This window comes from Amblyomma mixtum, chromosome 8 (assembly GCF_055824585.1).
Source record: "Amblyomma mixtum isolate Tamu chromosome 8, ASM5582458v1, whole genome shotgun sequence".
Classification (NCBI taxonomy): Eukaryota; Metazoa; Arthropoda; class Arachnida; order Ixodida; family Ixodidae; genus Amblyomma; species Amblyomma mixtum.
The window spans coordinates 44,198,839-44,220,303 of NC_143019.1; the positions used below are offsets into that span (position 1 = coordinate 44,198,839).

Below are 21,465 nucleotides of genomic sequence, written 5' to 3' on the forward strand. Positions count from 1 at the left end.
AATCGGCACGCTTTGTTCCTCATGCACTCTCCCCCCCCCTCTCCCACTTTCTCCGCGGGGTGGAAAGAAAGCGATACTGGGAGAAGACGGCGCTGGCTGCCTACGCGTTAGGGGCGCGTCGCGCCTCCGTGCGATAAGCGAGGCGATCGGAAGAGACCGCGGAAAGGAGGGAGCGCTACGTGACGCGACGGTGATGATAAAGGCGCTCTGGTGTCGTCTCTGTCCTTTGTCAGTGCCGATCGCGTCGCGCTGGCTATCGTCGTCTTTGCGGCACCGGTTTCTTCTCTGAAGAAGAGGGGGGGGGGATGTGCCGGGCGTTACGCGGCATTAGCGCATATCGTTGTCACGTTGTACTGGGCGTGAAGCTGATTTTTTTCTTCGCCGAGATACCGCTCTGCGAAGCTGCGGGTGATGAGAGACTAGTGCTACGTTGCTGCAACGAGAGAGGCGCCGAATTTTTATCTTGCCTAAAGTGTATTCTAGTTTCAGTATAAGTCATCCGGACTGGCGTCCTGACTAGACCACATGCCAGTGAATACTGGGCAATTACTGCGAGCTTGACTTGCAGTTTATGCTTGCAGGCAAGTAACACGCAACATTTGCAGGTACTGACAACTCGAGAGCTGTGAGCGCTCTGTACATGCGCTACCGCTTAGGTTCCACACGTCCCAAGAGGACGACGCTTTAGTTGGGACTGGATGCTCGGAGCTCGTGCATAAGCCCTCGCCTGCTCTGTCGCCTGCCTCGCTATGTTTCATCCCTGCTCTTCCTGCGGCCTCGTATCGTTGCGCTGTTGCACTACAAATCACCTCTGCGCAGGTCTTTTCCTGGCGCCGCGGGAGCGCAGTACGTTCGGCACCGGCGCTCAGTTGTAAGCTCACTGTGTGCAGCATCTTCTCCCGCCGCTTTGTTCTCCGAGGGCCGAGTGTTCACTCTGCTGCGTCGCTCTCTCCTCGGCGGCGGTTTTCTCCGGTTGTTCGTTATCCCTTTGCAACTAATAGGAGTCCCTTCCTCCTCTCCTTCGTCAGCTGCCTCGAGATTGCAGCCCGCGAGAGGGCGCTAGCTGTTTCGTGTGCGCCCCCTTCGCCTTCGCGTGGTCTTCGTCGTCCCGTTCCCGCTGTGTGGCGTGCCCGCGAGTCGTGAAGCGAGGCAGCGCGTAGGGTCACGCCCCTCTCTGGCCGCCGCGTCGGATAGGCGTGACCCGCGCTGTGAAGCCCGTGCCTGGTTCGAGCGCGGCGCAGTACACGACGCGGCCACGCTCGTTTCCCGCGAGGGAGCTGCAGCTTGGCGCCCGTACCCCCCCCCCCCCCTCCTTCTTCTTCCACCACCGCGCTCCTAGGAACCTGTCTTGTGTACGCTCCCTTGTGCACCAAGCTCGCCGCCATCTATGCACGGGTTTCGATTTTCTTTCGCCCCGTCCGTCACCCCCGCTTGCTTCCTATGGAAGCTTCGTAAACTTCTAGGCGCCGGTGCGCTGCTCGCCCTTCTAGTTCCTGCGCCCTTTGTGTCGAATTCTCCCTCTTGAACGCTGCGCAGAAAAAAATCTGGAAACTCTTAAAAATAAAAATGAAGCCTCTTTCGACGCTTATTGAAGTAGGAGCCGCCGCGGTGGCTCAGTGGTTATGGTGCTCTGCTGCTGACCCGAGAGACGCGGCTTCGATCCCAGCCGCATGTCGAGGGAGGCACAATTTTAGAGGCTCGTGTGCTGTGCGATGTCAGTGCGCGTTGAAGAACCCAAGTGGTCGAAATTGTCCCGAGCCCTCCACTACGGTGTTCCTCATAGCCCGAGTCGCTTTGTTTTTATTGGGAAAGCAATACTACTTGCACTTTCACGCCTTTGCCGTGCCGCGGCCGGTGACCACCATCGTGCCGCGGCGGTGACCACCTTGTCATTTGACCTTGATTGCATTAGATTGGATTAGATTAGATTGGACTGGATTGGATTAGATTAGATTACATTGGATTGGATAGGAGTTGAATGGATTGGATTAGAGTGGATTGGAATGGATTGCATGGGATTGGATTGGTTTGGATTGGATTATATAACCGATGCATCACCACAAGTCTAACCACAAGCACCACCACCAGCTACACTACCAGCTGTACCATGGCGTACATACGGATATTGCTTTCGCAATTACCGGGCTTAACCAAGCTAAGCCACAGCGATTTTTTTTTAATTTATTTATTCACAGATACCTGCAGCGCCCGAAGGCATTATTGCAGAGGGGGGGGGGGGGGGCGTACAACGAAATCAAGCACTATAAGTACCATAGTCAGGTGATGAGACATTAAAACACACGGAACAGCCACGTCAAACCCAATAAAACCGAACCAACTATTAAGAGCAGAAATGCCCTTGAATCTTAGTATCGCAACTTCGAACGTTCGCACCCGATTGTGCTCTGAAAAAAGAGAAAGCATGCGCTGATGCCTTACAAGTACTGGCATTCTAAAAAAGAGAAAGCATGCGCTGATGCGTTACAAGTACTGGCATTCTAATATGGCGCTTGTAGCCAAGTTTTCAGCAAGGCTCTCAGAGTCGGCACGATCAGCGAACATTTTCATAGTATATTATCGCTTCGCGGGCCATTCCTTTGAATATGCAGCTCAGGAGTCAGCCGCTGGTTAGTATAGGGGTCAGAAAACGTAACCGAGTGAATGCACAAGCCACCATCCGTTACTAATGGCCTGCTGTTCCAGAGCCCAGCGATGCCTCTCTTTTAATATCAGAGGTTAGGTTGGGGCTATAGAAAAACAAATGCCCTGCCCGCACTGTCTTGCGACGCAACGGGCTTCTTTTAATATCAGTAGGTACAGTGGGAATCTTGCTAACGCCGGGCTAACAAGTTGCATTTATTTTATCATTCTCGCGAACCTCTCTCTCTCTCTCTCTCTCTCTCTCTCTTTTGTGCACCAACTTGTCGGGCCTGCTTTCAGGCCATACGTTCCCAAACAGAGAAGCTCGCAGTAATCGCGTATCGGTCGAAAGAACACCGTTCGGACGGACGCACACTTCCTAGGCAACGTCATTCCACCGTTGGGAATCGGAATCCTCTGCAATCGGCCGCGATGTGGTTAGCGCGCGACAACACAGGTTGGCAATTTAGAACCACGAACCAACCCGCCTAGCAAGATGTACTTCGAAGGTACAGTCGTGTGCAATATGAAAGGGAACAAAGTATGAGCATTGAAGTATTGATTGCTTCATAATTATGCGTGACAAGCAGTTGTTTTTTTTTTCGCTTCTATAACTAGGTCGCCTAGTTTTGCCTCACTGGACATGTAAACGCCGAAAGTCATTCCGAACTTCAGTGGAGAAGTAACCAGAAAATTCGCTTTCTCCCATTGCGAAAATTTCTCCCATTGCGCACGACTCTATCTCCTTTTTACGCGTTCGCTCAAGGCCTTCGTAGCGTATCTTGGCGGTCTTTCTTCTGGTCTACCGTCTCTCTGCTTAGCATCGTGACTCGTCCTCGCGTCGTAGCGGTCACTTGGCGGCTCATGTTCGCCCAAGCGTGCGTACGTGCGTATCCATGCGTACGCGCACGGGCAACCAACGCAGCGCATGTGTCATTTGTTTTTGTTTGTTGGCCCCCAACCAACTGCCGTTGCGGCGCTGGAAGCGCTTTCCGCGGCAATAAGCGGATGTGTGCTGAAATCGCGCAGGTGCCGGGCGCATCTAATAGCGGGACCCCGTGCCCTCCGGCTCCGATACGTGCCCTAATTGTAACTGCGTTTTTTTTCTAAGCGGGGTCTGTTTTTTTTTTCTATCTTTCTATGGCCTCAGTGGCCTGTTAGCGTAGTTGCTGTAAATATACTCGGTTACTTCATGCGTTTAGCGCGGTCCCTGCTAGTCATGTAAGGCTTCGCCCGGCTTTCGAAAGAAGTGTCCTTTCTTTGATCATCGTCATCAGTCCGACTACGCCCACTGCCGGGCAAAGGTCTCTCCCATGTCTTTCCAATTAACCCTGTCATTTGCCAGTTGCAGCCACCGTATCCCCGCAAGCGGGGTCTGTTTTTTTTTTCTATCTTTCTATGGCCTCAGTGGCCTGTTAGCGTAGTTGCTGTAAATATACTAGGTTACTTCATGCGTTTAGCGCGGTCCCTGCTAATCGCGTCATGTAAGGCTTCGCCCGGCTTTCGAAAGAAGTGTCCTTTCTTTGATCATCGTCATCAGTCCGACTACGCCCACTGCCTGGCAAAGGTCTCTCCCATGTCTTTCCAATTAACCCTGTCATTTGCCAGTTGCGGCCACCGTACTCTGCAAAATACTAGAGCCATGCGCGCCCCGAAAAGCTGCGAAAATTCAAATCAAAGCCCGTTCGTTCTTTCCTTCCTTCAAAAACGGGCCCGGCCCACTACTCTGCACCCCGCTGACGTCAGGGGGGGCTACTTTCGCTAAAGGCACTCCATTGGTGCATCGTTCTGACTGACGGGAGAAGGTTGGGCGTAGCCTTGGCGTCGCGTCGTCTGCACAACGCTTTCCGCAGCGCCTTCTGTTCTGGCTCATGCCTACAAACCCGCATGAAGGAACAAAAAAAAAAAAAAACTGTGGAGGGAGCGTGCGGCGACAGCCTTGAACCCTAGCCATAAAAAGTAAAAAAACAGTAAAACTGAGGGAGTTGGCTCGCCCCCCCCCCCCCCCCCCCCCCCCCCCCGCCGTGATCCCGTCACGAGACGCTCTGCGTGCGCGCTCCCTTCTCAGTTTCTTTTCTTCTATGCGAGCCCCCCAAAACAAGGTTTTAATTAGTAGTGCAGCAGAGCCTTTCCCTCGCTCGCCCACTTTACCGCTCCGCACACATACCGCTTATCTTTCGTGCATCTTGCGTACGCCTTGACTCCAATGAATGACATATGCTTTGGAGCGGAGAAAAGACACAAACACACAGAACACAAACACGCATGGAGAAAAGCAAACGGGCGGTTGCCGGTCCGCGCTTCGCCGTGTGTTTCGAACACAACCGACTTCCGCCCCTCCGCTCGTGAAACGGTGGGGAGGCCTAAAAGAAAATGAAAAGGTGGCTCGTTAACTGGGAATGACAAACAGATGTATGAAAGGATGCGCTCGCTAACAAGTCTAGGTGGTCGAGCCGATCGCGCCTCTCGATCGTTCAGTGTGCGGAGAAAATGCAAAAACCAAGAAAAGAATTCTATTGAAGGCGGGGCCATGACGTCGCCCTGTGACGCACTCCACAGACACCACGCCTCCGGCTTACACCGGAGAAGGAAGGGGTGATTTTGCCTTGCCGAGCCTACTCGACGAGGAGCGGGAGAGAAAAATTTCGAGGAGGGAGTGGAAGGAGAGGAGGCTCGCTGAAAGAGAGGTAGAGAGTGTCTGCTGAGCTGGGGTGGTCCGTGGCCCTTTAAGCTGAACCCTCTTTGTTTTCATCTGTCGTCAGCAGATGACGCGCAACCCCATCCGGCGGAGCCGTTCGCAACGACTTTGCTTCTTAGGTTTCCCACTAAGTTCGTCCACCTTTGGCTTAGTCATGTTGAGGTAGGCGGATCAGCAGGAGGCCAGTATTCTAGGCTTGGTGTTGCACCTATATAGAGTGGAATACGTCTCATGGTCGTCTCGGCTCTCGGAGACTGCATCAAACTCCATTGGACGCGGATCTCGGATCGGGAGCCGCCGTGGGTTTGGGTTTTTGTGTGTGTCAGTGTGTGTGCGCGCGCCAGCACGAGGCGCTACCCGGCGTGCGACCCGCCTACCGGTTCATCTGCCGTGTTGCTTGTTGTTCTCCGGGGCTCTTCTTGACTGGTGGCGTTCTTTCTTAGCCTGTATCAACAACGACCGCGCTCCCGGGAAGCGGCGAACAAAGCTTCTGCTTTCACCAGTTGTTTCCATTCCTTTTTCTTTCTCCCCCTTGACCCCCCTAGCCTCGCGCTCCGTCTCTCGACAACCGTGCAGCGTGGTTGCGGGCTGCGCGCCTGCGGTTCTGCTAAATCAGAGGTGCGAACGGAACAATTGGCAAGTGACGAAGACTGCCGCGGATTGGCCGCTTGCGATTTGGGGTGCGACGACACGAACTGCGGAAGACGTCAACCGATCCTGAATCGCTCTTGCCCGCGAGTTTTGCGGTTCGCGAAGCCGTACTCGCCGGCACCGCCAGCTTCCGCAACGTTGCGCGGTTCTAGTTTTACGCAGGGCGCGGACTTAGTGCTGTTTTGTCGGGCGGTTGGCCTCTCCTGGGCGGGGGAGTGAAGGAGTGCACGTTCTTCGCTAACCGAGAGCGGATGTTTGGTTTAGAAGAAGAGACGCTCGCGCTGCTCGACTCGGTGGCGCCGCCGCCGATGCCCTGGGTGCGTCGGCTGCGCCGGTTTGTTTACCCGCCCTTTTGCAAATCGGCGGTAATGGCGCACGCGCTCTGGTTGCGTGGGGGGTTATTAGGGTCGGCGCGCCCGCGGCGCGCCGACCGGGCGCCTTGGGATGCGGGGCGCGGTGTGACGCCGTCTGTGTAGGAAACGTGGATATGTTTTTTTTTTTATTCTCGGCTCCTTCGCTTCCGCCGTTGACCTTTCGCTGGGAAATTCCCCTTTGAAGTTTCACGCACCGAAGCCGGCTCGTTCGAAGTCCGTGGGTCGCCGCCGAGCGCGCTTCGAGCATGTCTCTGCGGAAATCTCGCATAAGTGCCCGGAGTAGCCAAGTGCTGTGTGGCCAGTTCGCAGGTGGAACCTTTAGTAAAACGATGGGAACTTTGGCGCACTAGTTATCTAGAAGTGGCTGAAGCCTTTGTGTGGGCAGTAGTTTTTTTTCCATTAATTTATTTTGTTTTGCCCTTAGTATGGAATGGCTTTGAAACCTGCTGCTGTCTGCATCATCTCCTCAATTTACCGCTTAGGACGGTATATTAGGGACTGTCCGATCGTTACTTTAAACAAATTGATTGATTGATTGATTGATTGATTGATTGATTGACCGGTGTGAGGGTAGCGGAGCCGGCTGCTTGACGGCTGTCATCTGCAATGAAAGAAAGTAAAACAAAAGAAAGAATACAAAATGTGCTTTGTTTTTTTCTTTTAAAAAAAGCTAAAAGCACATGCAGTCGTAGGTTCGTTTGTCTTATGTGTTATCGCGCTGCGGAGTGGTGAATTTAGCCACGGATTAACTGAATACCTGCAGCGTCTGAGCATGTGTAGTTCTGCCTTGTAGGATGTACTCAGCGCATTAGGGGTCGACCTTGCCCAAGGGTGTAGCTTGCTGAATGCGTCTAGTTGGGAAGGACGTGCAAATTTTTCGGATTGGAATCACTGCGATTTGAGCATACGTTGTGTACAGGTACAGTCTAGCTCGGTTATTGTTTTTTTTTTTTTTGGGGGGGGGGGGGGGGGGGCGTGTGAGATACCTAGGAGCAGTTTCGGCTGGACACCTGAATGATTGCGCTCCCAGGTCTCTGTCGATAACAGAGGGAAAGAGCGGAAAGGAAACCATGTTCCCTTTTACACTGAAGGGGTAGCTGACATTTGAGCCGATCCGTAATGTCGCTGCGCTGGACTTCTCGCACGGCAGGCGACGTTGGCTTTGTTGAGCGCTTTTAAAGGCACGTGTTTATGCGTGTCCCTTACTCAGTCCAGCGTAACGCCAAACTGTCTATTCAAAGGCCGTCACGTCGCTGCTGTCTAACGAGGGTCGCGTTTTACAAGCCCACTGCAAACTCTGACTGAATCAACCTTTTTCTCTCTCTTGTGCGCAGCGTCGCTACGCCGCAGCCGCTCTGACGGTGCCGGCGACGACACGTCCTCGGACGAAGAGGAGTACGACGCCGGCGCTTCGCTAGCCGACGGCGCGCCGCGGTCCCTGGCCAACGGATGCCGGAGCGGCGACGAAGACGAGGACGACGACGACGAGGACGACGAAGAGGTGCGCGACCTCACGTGGAGCGGCCGCAGCGGCGGCGGTGAGGCCGTCATGAACGGCGTGCACGGCGGCGGCTCGGCCACTTCGTCTTCGTCGGCGCGCTCCTCATCGCAGCGTTCGTCCTCCTCGTCGACCGTGGTGGTGCCCCCGACGCCCGTGGAGTTTCGCGCGTCGCCCCCGCTGCACGTGCACCGGCCGTACAACGGCTCGCCGCCGCCCAAGGTGTTCCACGCGGCGCCGGGCGTTGTCGGCTCCTCGTCGTCGTCGTCGGCCGCGACGCTGACGCTGTCCGCCTCGGCGCACATCCCGGCCTTCGAGGTGTGTGCCGTCAGCCCGCGCAAGCGTCACCGGCAGGACCGGGGCGGAGGAGGCACCGCGTTCGGCGTCTTCTCGCTCGTCGACGGCGGACCCGTCCAGCGGCCCTGCCTCGACTTCGAGAAGATGCAGCAGGTCAGTTCCTTCTCTCTTCTTTCACACCGACCCTTTCCAGTGCGTACGAGCAGGACGCGAATGCAGAGAGTCACACCAACCCTTTCCAGTGCGTACGAGTAGGGCGCGAATACAGCGAGTCACACCAACCCTTTCCAGTGCGTACGGCGCGAATACAGCGAGCGTTTCGGACCGTGTTAAGCTACAATCATAGCTGTCCTCGCAGTGTACTGCTAGGGAGAAAAGACCTCTATGACTGGTTAAAAGACATCTACGTGCGTAGGATCCACGTCTACCAACGATGACCTTATTTGAGTACCGCAGGTTAATGGAATCCCGCCTGTGCAATCCAGGGTGTACAATCGCACCACCGCCACCCACGTCAGTTCGACGTTCACCTCCACAAATAAGGTCTGGAACCACTGGATTACAGAAGAATGGTGGGCTTCCATTGTCGCTCACGCGGTGTGGAGCCCCCCCCCCCCCCCCCCCCCCCCCCAATTTCGGGGAAAAGAATGTATGCAGCGAGGCTTCGACAGCTACCCGCTGTTATCTTTGGCCGCCTTCCCGTATTTACTTCCGCCGCATGGCACTTGTCGACTTACGTGGTGGATATGAGTAGGTGCTGCTTCGAACTTTGGCTTTGCTATGAATCTTTGTGCTCTCGCCTTTCTGCCATGCGCTAGCAGGCTCTAGTTTCTCTTACCGCATTGTCATTACGGGCCGTCTCTGGTTCACTGAATCACCCGAACGCTGGAAGGCCGCGCCTATATATCATCACTACTTCCCGTTTCTCAACTTCGGTTTATCCTCGTCTCTCGTTTTGCGTTCCTCGCGATTGCCGAAGCATGCATACCGGTGAACACGGCAGCCTCGGGAAAAAAGCGCGCCATATTCGAGGCTTTTGTAACACCCTCGTACGCGCGCGGGCCCGTTTTCGTAACATTCGGCGCTGCTCACCGAATGTGCGACAACGTGGCGTAACGCGTTCCGCTTCAACAGCGGCGCTGCGTCGCGCAGTCTCGCCTCTCTGCGGCGTTCGTATGGACAAAACGGTGCAGCGTTCAAAGCAGCGAGGCTGGATTGGCAAGAGGTTGTTGCGGATTGTGTTCAGACTCGGCGGCAGCGCTGTAGTCTGATACAACTCAAGAATATAGCGGCCTTTTCCCCGTCGAAGGACCCTCTTCCAGCCAATGGCGTCGGGCTTAATCTTGTGATCCTGCTAGCAAGACAGTGCTAGGAATGGCAGATGAAAGGTCCCCTCCTCCTCCTGTGGTCGGGAATAGCCGTCTCCCTACATTGTCACGCTATAGCAGCTTCATGAAAATCGGCTGACGCCATTGGCCGGAAAGGGGGTTGGGGACATTTGCCGGGAAAAAGCTGCTTCGTTGTTGCGTTGTATCAGAGGATAGTCTATGTTCTGATGCAGCTCAAGAATCAAGTGGCAAGTGTGACCCCCCGGAAAGCAGTCCCTACAGCCGATGGCGTCGATCTGTCGTCTGTCTGGTACTTGTTTCACTGAGGCGGGAGTACAGGCACAGAGCGAGTCTCGCCTCGGCAGTGTCGACAGTAACAGCTGCACCGCCGCATCTATGGGTCGATCTGCGTTGTTGTCATTCTTTTCCGTCGATTCTGCTATCCGGCCCCCTAACCGCAGCCGTTGTCAGGTCTCGGCATTGTTATGCGGGTAGAGCTTAGCGCTAACTGTGGCATTCTGAGGATGTCTAGACGCAGCTGTGGTAACTCCATTGTTAAATAGCTGATGTGCTGTGTGCTTGTCTCGGGATATATGCCCTTCTAGTGATCGTCTCGCGAGGCTTTCGTTCGCTCTCTGCGATGTCGCAGCTCTCCTATTCACTCCGGGTCGGGCGTGATCGCGACAGTCGGCGCCCTTTCTGGAACGGTATATGCCAGGTATCTTAACCGGCACTAACCAATGGGTCAGGAACGTGGAGGCTAACGAAAACGCTTCAGCTTAAGTTAAGGACAACTCAGCGAGCTATCGAAAGGAAAATGATCGATGTATCGTGGAGAGACGGGAAGAGGGCTGAGTAGGCCAGAGAACAAACGCGAGTTAACGATTTTTTAGTCGAAATCAAGAGGAAGAAATGGGCTTGGGCAGGGCATTTAATGCGAAGGCAAGATAAGCGGTGGTCATTAAGGGTAACGGAGTGGATTCTAAGAATAGGTAAGCGTAACAGAGGGTGGCAGAAAGTTATGTTGGCGGATGAGATTAAGAAGTTTGCGGGGATTCGGTGGCCGCAGCTAGGAAGGGGCGGGGTTAATTGCAGAGACATTGAAGATGCCTTTGCCTTGCAGTGGGCGTAGTCAGGTTGATGATGATGATGATATGCCACGCGAGTGTACCCCTCTGGAGTTGCTTGAGGACACCGTTGCTTCTAATTGCGCTAGACTTTCCTTCTAGTCATAGTCGTCCTATAGTCGTCTACGCCGGGTATTCTTTCCTCGGTTATCTTGCTTTTTCTTTCGCCACTCCCGCCGTAATTGTTCACGGGAGTGGCGCAGAAGGCCAAGGCTGGCTGGAGCTGTCGTTTCCTTCTTTCTTTCTTTATTTTTTTTTCTGAAATAGAACACGCAGCGCTCGGCGGTCCCAGAAAATGAGGAAAGTGTGGGGGTCGATGAAACATTGCCACCACCGTCGCCCGCCTGGTTGTGAGAACTGTCCCATCGTTCTTTGAGCGTCTGCATTACGCCACGGAGTTAATCCCAGAAACGTCACCGCTCATGAAAAATAGCCTAGCTCTGCCCGCTCGCTAGTGCTGCCTCCGTATCCGCGTATTGCGGCATTTTTCTAGCCAGGAGGAAATTAATTGAGTGATCAATTTCAAAGATAATCCAACGGAGTCATCTGGTTGTCTTCTCGGCTACGATGTGTGAAATTATCTCGTACCTCAAATGATTGCCCAGTTTTCTTTTGTACTCAACACTCCATCCACTCAGATCAGCAACGTTTTCCTAAGTTTTTCTCTGGTTTCGAAGTCTTTTGACGCCTTTAGTATACATCGGGAAGCTTTTGCGACTCGAGAGAAGTTTAGGTATCACGCTTTCCGATTCCAAGTGGGATAGCGGTCTGCATTTAATCAGAACATCCATCTGCGTGCTTCTTTTTGGCTGTCTGTGAACCCAACTGTCCCAGACTTTCTCTCTTGCACTTCCAAGTTATACCTTGTGGGTTTCTACGTGGACAAAGGCCACCAACCACCGCGGGTTCGAGCTTCGCGCGAGCCAAGGGCCCCGATCAGCCGTCACCACACACACACTGGGACACCGCTGCAGCGCACTCAACCTCCGCTGGGAGGAGAGCGATTCGCCGCAAAGAAATAGGCCTCCAAGTTCACCAAGGAGACGTTTATTCACGTCGTCCTTCAGCAGTACACACACACTCAATCGTCACCCCGTCCCGGGGGCGCGCGAGGAGCAAGGCTCCGCTGCGCGCACGAAGCGACTCGAGCAATGCGCGCCGCTAGCACGCCGCTGCAGGAGAATGTCCCCGCGGCAGTGCTGTGATCTCCCTCTCGTGTCGACCGTTGGGCCGGTTGCGAGAGAGAGTGGGCAATAAACGCAAGGTACGCCTGTCGGAGGTCGCTGGACCCCGCTGGACAGGCTCGAGCCGCTGCAGGTCAGAGGACACGTGCGGGCGAGCTCGAGTATATGCACTGGTCCGAGCGGCAAAGGCCGGCAGGGACAAACAGTAACGTACGCACCTTACGCTGTCTCGGAGGGATCTCTCTCTCTGGGCCCCGCTCGGACGGTCGCGGGATGCGCGGCCGCCAAAACGGGTCCCGGATTCCCGCCAAAAGGCGCCAATGGCAAAGGCCCTTGGGGAGCCGGGGCGGAGCTGTGGCTAAATGACAGTGATTAGTCACCCAGCCGCCTCTCCACCGCCTGAGGCGGGAGCAAGGGAAAGAGGAGAAACAACGCGGGCGGCCGGCACAGCCGCGCAAAGGCGACGGCGGAAAGCCAGATTCCCACAACCTTGTCTGGACTAGCTAGGCATGTGAAAGCGCAGCTGTGAAACGGCGAAGTCTTTCGAATGCGTCCCTCGCGGCGTCTGCGACTCCCAGCAGAAGTAGCATCTCTTCGCTGAGACGTCAGGCCGGGAGGTATTTGTTGCTTGGGTTGTTTTCGCTCATGAATGAGAAGTTTCTTCTTTTTACTTGTAAATGCGCGCGGACCGTTTTCTTTTTGACGCTCTAAATTTACGTTCGAACGCTTTGTTCTTTTCCGTTTCCTTTCTTCTATAAACCCCGAAAACAGGTATTTTCCCCTTATCGGGCACGAGGAGCTAGGAACGGCAGGAGAGCAGCCCTGATGGTATCCTGCCTCTCCCGCTGTCACGTGACGTTGCAGCAGCAACAGCGGCTGCTAATTTTGCGCCGCCTAGCCGGCTCGTCTTTGCGCGTTTTCCGAGGAAGCAGCTGGGCTCCCTCTCTTCAACTTGGTCTTCCAGCAAGCTATTGATTAGTGCTACCCCCCCCCCCCCCCCTCTCTCTCTCTCTCCGTACGTCGTCGTTGGAATGGGCATTTCGGCGTGGCTCTCCAGCTCTGCACCGCGGGTTATTCCTTCCAGTCCCTCTCGTGAAGTATAGACCGCTGGTTTATTTACCTACCTTTTTGACTGCAGGCCTGCGCTATCGTTCCCGAATTCGTGAGTCCCCTACCATTACCCTTTCCGGACGCCCTCCCCGAGGTTCGCCGACGACGAACGTCGCGTCGGGACCATTTTTTATTCGTTTTCTTCCCCCCTCCACCCCCTTCCCTGATTCCCCTACTACGGCCTTCGCGATGCTGCGGCCTTTCCGGCTAATTGCGATTCCGTCTTGGGATTTGGCCCCCTCCGCTTACCCTCGCTTCTTTCTGTCTGCCGCCTTTCTTCTTTCCATTCTTATCTTTCCTCCCTTCCTCCTTCCAATCTGTCTTTCGAACTTTTTTTGTTTTGTTGCTTCTTGCAACATCGCTGCTTTTACGCGCTGACTTCGGGGCTTCACTTTCGCATCCCGCTTGCTGTTAACTCCGCCTACTATCTCCCCCTCTAAACCGTTTCTTTCTCTCCCGGGCGTTTGTTAATTTGTCCGCCTTCTTCCTCCTTTCCTGTTTCCCTGGGCTGCGTCTTGGGTCTTGTTACTTTCTATTTCGTTAATTCGTCTTCCATGATGCTCGCTGCCTGCTTGCTCCGATGGTGTAGCTGCGGCCTGCTCGCTGCCTTCGTTTACTCGTGCGTAGTCCTCTTCGCTGGACGGGTGATAACGTTCCCTGTTCGTGCCGGATACGCTGACCGCCCATTAGCGTCGGCTCGTTTCCGTCCTTGCTTTTTTCTTTTCTTTCTTCTTTTCCTCCATGCTTTTCCACCGCTGCGAGCTGCGGCAGTGGTTTGCGCTGCAGCCAGCCTTCTCTCTCCATTTTTCGTTCGCCTTCTCTCTCCATTTTCGTTCGTTAATCGCATTTTTTTTTTTTTCGGTGCATTTGGTGCTTGGCCTCCGCTGCCTTAGCCGGTATCGCTGATTGTCCTCCTATCCCGGTATCCCTCTTGGATGTGGCACTTGCACTTTCGTTTTTGCAGCCGCTCGCTCGAGCCGAGGACGGGTCTCTTTATCGTGTTTTTATCTCCGCTTTTTTTTTTTGTTTTCTCTCTCGTACGCGGTGTGTTTCACTGTCCTCTCGAGTGCGGTGCTCTCTTCGAGTCCGACTAGTCTGGACCCTCTCCGCTATAGCCCGCCGGCGCACGGCTCGGTTCCGAACACGTCCTCACTCGGCATGCCGGGCAGTCTGGAGAGCGGCGAATTGTTTTTCGTTTTTCTTTTTTTTTATTTTTGAGATTCGTTGTAGGAACTTGACGGTACTGGCGTACTGGGTCAGTTAAAGCGCTGCTCGTTTTTCCGAAGAACATTTGGTGAAATGTGTCTTTTGGGGAAGACCTGTGACACCTGTCCAGAAGGCTGAGCCCCCGAGGTGCCCTCAATTTTTGTTTATTTTAAGAGCGTTAGTGCGTTTCAATTTAAGCTTGATGTAAGCTCTAGGCAGCGGCTCCGGGCAGCATGCGAGACTTGCTTTGCTAGGAACACGATTTCGTGGTCTCGGTCACATGGTCTCGACATTTAACGGTTTGTCGCCAGATCAGACCGCCTGTCATGACGTCGCGGTTCATTCCCATGCACCTTTTATTAGCATTGCATTGCAGGAGGTTGCCAGGGGCAAGGACAGTAACCATGGGTTAACCTGATTAACCGCAACGTCATGACAGTCAGTCGACGCCATTGTCTGGGAGACCTCCTTTGAAGGGCACCTGCCACTTCTTTCTTAATAAGCCGTACCCTACTATAGCTTCAAAGAGCCCCAGGTGGTCGGAATTTCCGGAGCCCTTCACTACGGCGTACCTCATAGCCTGAGTCGCTTTGGGACGTTAAACCCCCATAAACCGTAAACTGAAACGCAAAGCTACATATCGCACGCTCCTTTGTGATCCAATTTGAGCCGACGACTGTTTTCCACGTCCTCCGCCGTCATCCCGTCGGTACTCGAGAGCCAACATCATTTTTCGGGCGCCGATGACTTATACTAGGGAAATTGTATTGCGCGCCTGTCATGCATGCGCGTTGCTCGCCGCGCTTTCACCTCGCGTCGTGCCTTCAGGACCGCTTCGATTTGGACAAGCGCCGCTGCTGCTGCCGCTAGGCGGCGATAGCGTTCTTAGAACCGAGCGTTGGTGGAAGAGGGGTGGGGGAGTGGGAGCTGGAGGCGTTGCGCTCACGCTAGTCGTGGGTCCTGCCGGCGAAGTTCGCAGCGTGGATGCCGGCTGAGGGGCGAAAATTGAATTTCACTGAAGCGTGCTAGGCGCGATGCTTGGCTGCGGCGGCAGCAGGCATCGCGAGCTATAAATGCGTCGCCTTTTCAGTGCCGGCGAATATTCGCGGGAATGTGTCCACCTCCTTTCCGCCCCACCTCCCCTTCCAGCTCTTGGTGTTGGCTGTGTTTTGGAAGCGCAGTGGAATGGTCGCCAAGTTACAATATTGTGTTATTCCGCGAACGTTTCTGTGTATTTTTTCTTTTTGAGCTGCGCGCCGTCGTGTATGAATGCGAAGTGTTTTCCGCAGACTGCTGCGTGCGTGTGGGTGCGTGTGTGTGTGTTTGCTGGCTCCGACAGTGAGATGGCAGCAAGGAACGCTTCATGTAGCGTGCGCGCGCGTGTGTGTGTGTGTGTGTGTGTGGGGGGGGGGGGGGGGGATGTTGTGCGCGCACGCGTGGCTCCCTCACGGCATGTACGTCTCTGCGGGAAGTGATTTATGATTGTCACAGACGACGGACGAGCGTTTGTTTTTATTTTTTTCTTCCATCTCTCGTCCTGTACCGCTAGCTAGCGAGCTCGTCGCGGCGTCGAGACACACGCCCGAGCGTGTGCTCTTGTCTTTTGGGCGGCGTTGTTGCGTCTCGGCTTGCTCCCGTACTATACGATGCGGAAGTCGTTACCTGATACCGTTTTTTTTTTCGTCCTGTTTATTTTTTTCTCTCGGAGGTATTCTCCCTCGCTGTCTAGCCAGTCGTTCGGCAAAAAAAAAAAAATCTTGCAGTTGCAACGTCCCGGCGTTACAACGAATGCAATGAGTGATTGCATTTTGCAATGCACCTCGGTGTGTATATACCGCGCGCTGTTCACTGTCAGAGAGGAAAAGAGCATATAAAGCCGGATTGTGACACCGACTCCGGCGTGTTTCGAAACCTTGGCTCGGCGTTGCTTAGCTAGCGATTGTCATATCCGGGTTCCCGAACAGGTGGTGTCTCTTGTTTCGTTCCCTTGCTCGAAGGAAGAGGCGTTCCGACTTATCTTTGGATGTCACAAAGTAATGATGTTGATGATCATCTCTACGCCCATTTAAGGACAGAAGCGTGTCTCAGTGATCTCCAGTTAGCTCTGCCTGACGTCAGCGGCACCTGCAGTTCCAGCCTACGCAGTCCTTAAGCTCGTCCGACCGCCGGGCTCTCTTCTGCACCTGCTGTGTTTTAGCTGGCGGCAGCACAGATCGATGCAGCGTGTCAACTTTTTCAGTTTTTCAGGCCATCCACTCCTTTTCTAGACCCTCCCTAACTGACTAACCGACTCCTGTAGACTATCCTTCATCTCTCCGGCGGATTACATTTGCCACGTCCGTTTCTTCATCTGGTACCAGCAGTTGTGGTATCCCGAGGAGCTATTCCTTCACTGGATTACGCAGTCCACTGTTGAGATTCGTGGCCGTCAATGAATGTATCCCTATCTCTTTGACGGTTCCCTGTTTAAAGTCTGGTATTAGACTTCGACAGTAGTGTTTTTGGATGTATAAGTGGCGAACACAACGGCTCGCTTCCAACGCTTCTCGAGTGCTTGGTTTGACTCTCGGTTAGCATGCGCTCATCTCTTGTGTAGGAACATGTTGCTGCAGCGAAAGCATAGCCATGCACATAGCTCGAGCGAGCCTCAGCTGCGGTTTCCCATTACTGGGAGGGACATAAACACGGCGTTTTAGCGCGAACCGCTATGCCATTAGCGCCAATTGTTGGGCCATGGCTTGCGCACATGCGTATTGGGCGCATGCGCACAGCTACCGGAACAATTTACCGAACGCGAGCCTACGAAGCCTACGTAGTGTGGCAGCGGTACCGTTGCCCCATACGATCGCAAGGAACTGCGCAAGCCTTGAACTGTGTACGGGCGACCACAAAAGTTTTCGAGAGAGAGTAAAAGAGGAAGAAGGAACACAAGCCTTCGGAATGTTGACGACCCTGAATTTCATTGCAGCCTAGAGGCTTAGTAAGGCGTTGAAGGGTGCATCATGCAAGTCGTGCAGGGAAGTGAGAAGCAGGCCACCCTTCAGTTTGTGGCTGCTTGCTATTTAAGCTCTGTTCTAATTTCTTTTGGGTTCCGAAAAAAATTTCACGTCACCTGTATCCGTGCGCCGTTAACATGCACGTGAGTTGGTGACGGCAATGCTATTCGGCAACGGTAGTGCATAGGATCCACGTTTTCCCCATTCCTGCCGGCTGGCTGTCTCATGTCGATTCCTGTTTTTTTTTTTTTTTTTTTTTTTCCGAGCTTCGCTTTCGAAGTGGCGCTCTCCCTCGGCTCCGATATAGCTCCGAGCTGACACGCAGGTGGTATCTCCGACGGCGGGTGCAGGCGCTTTCCGCATCGCTCGCAAAGCCAGTCCTCCTCTGCTGGCTCTGTGCTGTGTCGAGCAGAGCCAGCAGAGCACGGGAGGAGAGCGGAATGTGTCGCCTCGCAGGTGGCGTCCACATGTCTCATCCACCATCCCCCCCCCCCCCCCCCCCCCCCCCGCTGCTCTCTCTCTCCCTCCCTCCTCTTAGCCCTCATCGCAGTCCACCTCCTCCTCGTTTGTGCGAGCCTTCCTCGCTGACTCGCAGAGGACTGCTGTCTGCCGCCTCCTGGCCTCCTCGGTCACTGCAGCGGGCTTACGCGCGGCTCCTTGCTTCCCTGTCTCGCCCGCCCCGTTTCGGGTCTCGGCCTTCGCTCTGGCGCGTCCTTGTCTTTTGGGGCCTTTTGGATCCCGGGAGAGGCTCCGGCGCCGTGTCCGTTCGCTCGGAACGCGGCCTGCCGTGTATCCGTCCATCTGTCGCTCGGCCTGCTCTAGGCGTGTTGGTAGGCGCTCGCACTTTTAGATGCGCGAACAAAAAGAAAAGAGGAAACGCGTGTGCACGGGACGAGGCGCTCTTTGAAAGCGCCTCGGCGGAATCCCGAGCGGGCTTTGTGGGAAAACGGGCCGCGGAGTAGAGCGGCTCTGTTCTCCGGCATCCTTTTGCTACGTCTGTCTTGTTCGCTAGTGAACGCCTACTAAATTCTTTGGGAGCACCGTGGTTTGGTGTTACTTCACCCCAAATTTGGTAGGATTGGCGGTGAAGAAAAAGTCTCTTGAATGTACGGGCTTTATCAGTAGGTGACTGGTGGGAAGTGCATTAGTGTTGGAATTCTTGGACGCCTTTCAGTCTAAAAATCCGTGCTAATTAGCTTACTCGGGTTGTCCTGCGGTATGTGTCATTCTTAGAGGGAGCATGAGAAATGGCTAAACCGGCTAATAAACGCGGAGAAAAGTAGGTTTCACCGCGAAGCAGTAGCGCGGCTTCAGGTTCCTCCTATCGTGCTCTTTGCGCTTTTTGTGGGTGGCTTCGAGGTGAAACCTTCTTTTATCCGCGTTTATAGCCGGTTTAACCATTTCTCGTGTTCCCTGGGACGCAAAGTTCATTCCTGTTTTGCTCCTGGCAAAGCACTGTAGCGTCTCGGAGCGTATAGTTATTGAACAGCGCGCCCGGCAACTGCGATACATCCTGCCTCGTGTAATCGTTTTTGACGTTTCGACAGGTGCGTGGCTGCTTGTTTCTTCATTGTCTCTTGTTCGGAACCCAGTTACTCTCAAGACTATGTTCCCGTTTTGATCACCGCTTGGCCAGCGCTTGTTTGCCTAGCGTTGTGACGCCGCCTCACTATGGTGGCGCCCTCGGGTTTCCGGGAGCACGCCCTTGAGTCGCTTATTGGGCGCCGCTTCCATCGTTACACGAGTTACTTGCCCTGCTGGCCTCCGCCTAATAGCTCTACATTCGCCCGTTTTTATTGTTTTTTTTTTTATTTTCCGGTTTTTAGTTCGTGGGGGACGTGGCTCGCCCGTCGTTCGTGCGCTTCGACCTTGAGAACCATTGTTGTAGCTACGTGAGGGCGCGCGCCGAGCGTAACGCCGCGCTCGTACTACCCGCGCTCTGCTTGAGGTGTACGGGGGTGCGGCGGCGTTCGGCGGCGTGGTCGTTAAAAGGGGAGAAGCCCCCCCCCTTCCCCCTGCACTCTCGCGGAAAGAAACAAGGCGCCTTAACGAGCGAGCCGGTTCGCTACCCTTTCTGGTTTTTGGCTTCCTTTAGCTTTGCTTTAATTCTTCCACTCCTCATCTTTCTTTCTTTGTCATTGCGCCTTGCAGGATCGTTGTCGTCGTTTGGCAGGGCTTTCCACTCGCCGACTTTGATCCTTTGTCTCTGGTGTCATTTCTTTTCCATCTTGCCTTCCTCTTCGCTTGTTTGCTCGTGACTCTGCTTTGGCCTCCTAACATCGGCTTCGGTGTCTGTTAAGCGTCTGTGTTCGTGTTTTTGTATACAGCTCATCGTTTTTTTTTTTTTTTTGTGAGCTTGCGTCTGCGTGTCTTCTTTTTGAGGAGAGGGCAAGTTGAGTTTCCGAAAAAAGGTCTGGTTGCTGTCAGTGTCTCGGCAGTGGTACTTGGCGTCGCGCGAGGGCAGGCAAGTCGGAAAGACCGCACCGGACTGCGTCACTTCCGCTGTTGTTCGCCTCTGGTTTCCGCCATGTTTGCCGTCGTTGTAGCCAGCCAAAATGCTCTGGTGCTAACGACGGAAGTTTGACTTCCTCATCGCCTGGATCCGTACTTTCTTCCGAGACATGCATGCGGGCCTGACGTGTGCGTTTGAAACCGTCATTCGAGCCTGATGCGTCGCATTTATTCGCACCTTGTCACTCGCCCGCTTCGTCGTCTTTGAGGTCTGTTCGGTAAGGCGCCGATCGTTTGGAGCGAGCAGATACTTCGCTTTTCGAAACAGGCCCAGTAGAGCGAACAGTTTAGTTCAGTTTTGGATTTGAAATTTGTGCTGGAGAACGTGTATGGCAGTTCTAAAAAACCGGAGAGTCGTGCTGGCAATTGCAACGGGTGTCCATTTCGTCTTAACATAGAGTGGGGCTCGTTTCATGTTGGAATGTGGAGCTTTGGAAGCTAGTGAAACAGTGCCCCCTGTGCGATGACCTCCCCAAGAAAAAAAGTAAACACAGTATTCTTTTTCAACATCGTACTATTCCTGAAAGTCCTCTTTCTTGCCTCGAGTTCTGATCTTCATCTTTTTCCTGTCAGTGGCGGTGAAGTGAGCCGAGAAGGGAAGCAGAGAGAGGCGGCGTTTGCAGCCGTATATAGGAAGCCGCCGGCACGTCCGTGCCACTGAAAGATTGAAGCCCATATTTTAGGCAATTGCTTTCTTCAGAGTGACGTTCATTCTGGCGCTGGTAAGAAAGAGCCGCTCCGGCGGCGGCTCGCCCGCGCGCTACCAATAATTTACAGTTCGCGCGACGAATGCCCATTCGAGTTGTTGAAGTTCCGGGCGCGTACGCGGCGTCCTTTGAAGCGGCGCCGCGGAGAAACGAGCGGGTGTTCCGTCGGCCGCGCGGTCGTAAACGTGCGCGGTATTTTTTGTTTAGTTTCGTTTTTTTTTTTTGCCCTGCCTCCACGCGGCTTCGTCTGAGCCACGCTGTTGCCGCGCCCATTTGGGCTCGTCAAACTGTGCACGAACCTATGCGTGTTTATGGAATCCGGCCGCCGGCGTCGAGGGGCGCGCGCCTCAACTCTCGTTCTGACGCGAACCGCCGCGACCTTCGCTGTGTGTGTGTTCGTTCGTGCCTGCGCGCTCTGCCTGGCGTAATAGCCGCGGCGACCGGCTGACGCACTTGTCGGAGTTTGACGATTCTGGCGCGGTAATGTATTCCCGGACGGCGCGAGCGGCGTGGTTTCACAAAGTAACCGAGCTTTATGGAGGAGGAGGCGCCGGCTTGAGGAACGAGCGTTCGCAGAGACGAGGTTGTTGCTAACGTCGAGGATTGGCCCGCGATTGCGCTGCGGTTAATGCGTGTCTGCGCGGTACCGGAGCAAGTCTCTTGCCAGCGGGTGGTATTGAGAGAGCTGTGCGCGAACCTAGTCGCTTTTTGTGTACCCAATTTGTCGTGGCCATCAGCTCCGCATAGTTTCGTTTTCGTCATTCGGCGTCCCGGTCGGCCTCTTGTCTGACCGCATCACACTTGCTGTCAAACCATAGTGCGACAGTTCGATCGGGCTCAGTTGTTTAATGTGTTGGACGGCTGTCTCACCCCGTCGGAGCCGTTCGGGATGGTCCGTTGCACACGGAGCTTCCTGCAGGAATTGTGTAGTCGCGTTCGTAGCTACACTTCGTTACCTGTGCATCCACATTGCCCATTCCCGCTATCTCACTCAGTTCCTAGCAGTGCATACAGGATGTAACCTGGATATATACACTGTCTATCCCTTCATCTCTACACGGTCTCCATTTACTCTGAACGAACGGTCAAAAAAGTCCATTACGAGTAACAGCTTGGCGAGACTGACTAAAGGAGCAGA

General features: G+C 54.3%; 1 protein-coding gene across 2 annotated transcripts in view; it reads left to right on the forward strand.

Moving 5' to 3' along the window:
- Positions 1-21,465, forward strand: part of Reph (Regulator of eph expression) — a 140,020-nt gene that overhangs the window by 64,929 nt on the left and 53,626 nt on the right. For both annotated transcript variants that reach the window (XM_089557173.1, XM_089557172.1), the window contains one exon: positions 7,698-8,311. In XM_089557173.1, the coding sequence (XP_089413299.1) occupies positions 7,698-8,311 (614 nt within the window). The remainder of the gene's footprint in view (positions 1-7,697; positions 8,312-21,465) is intronic.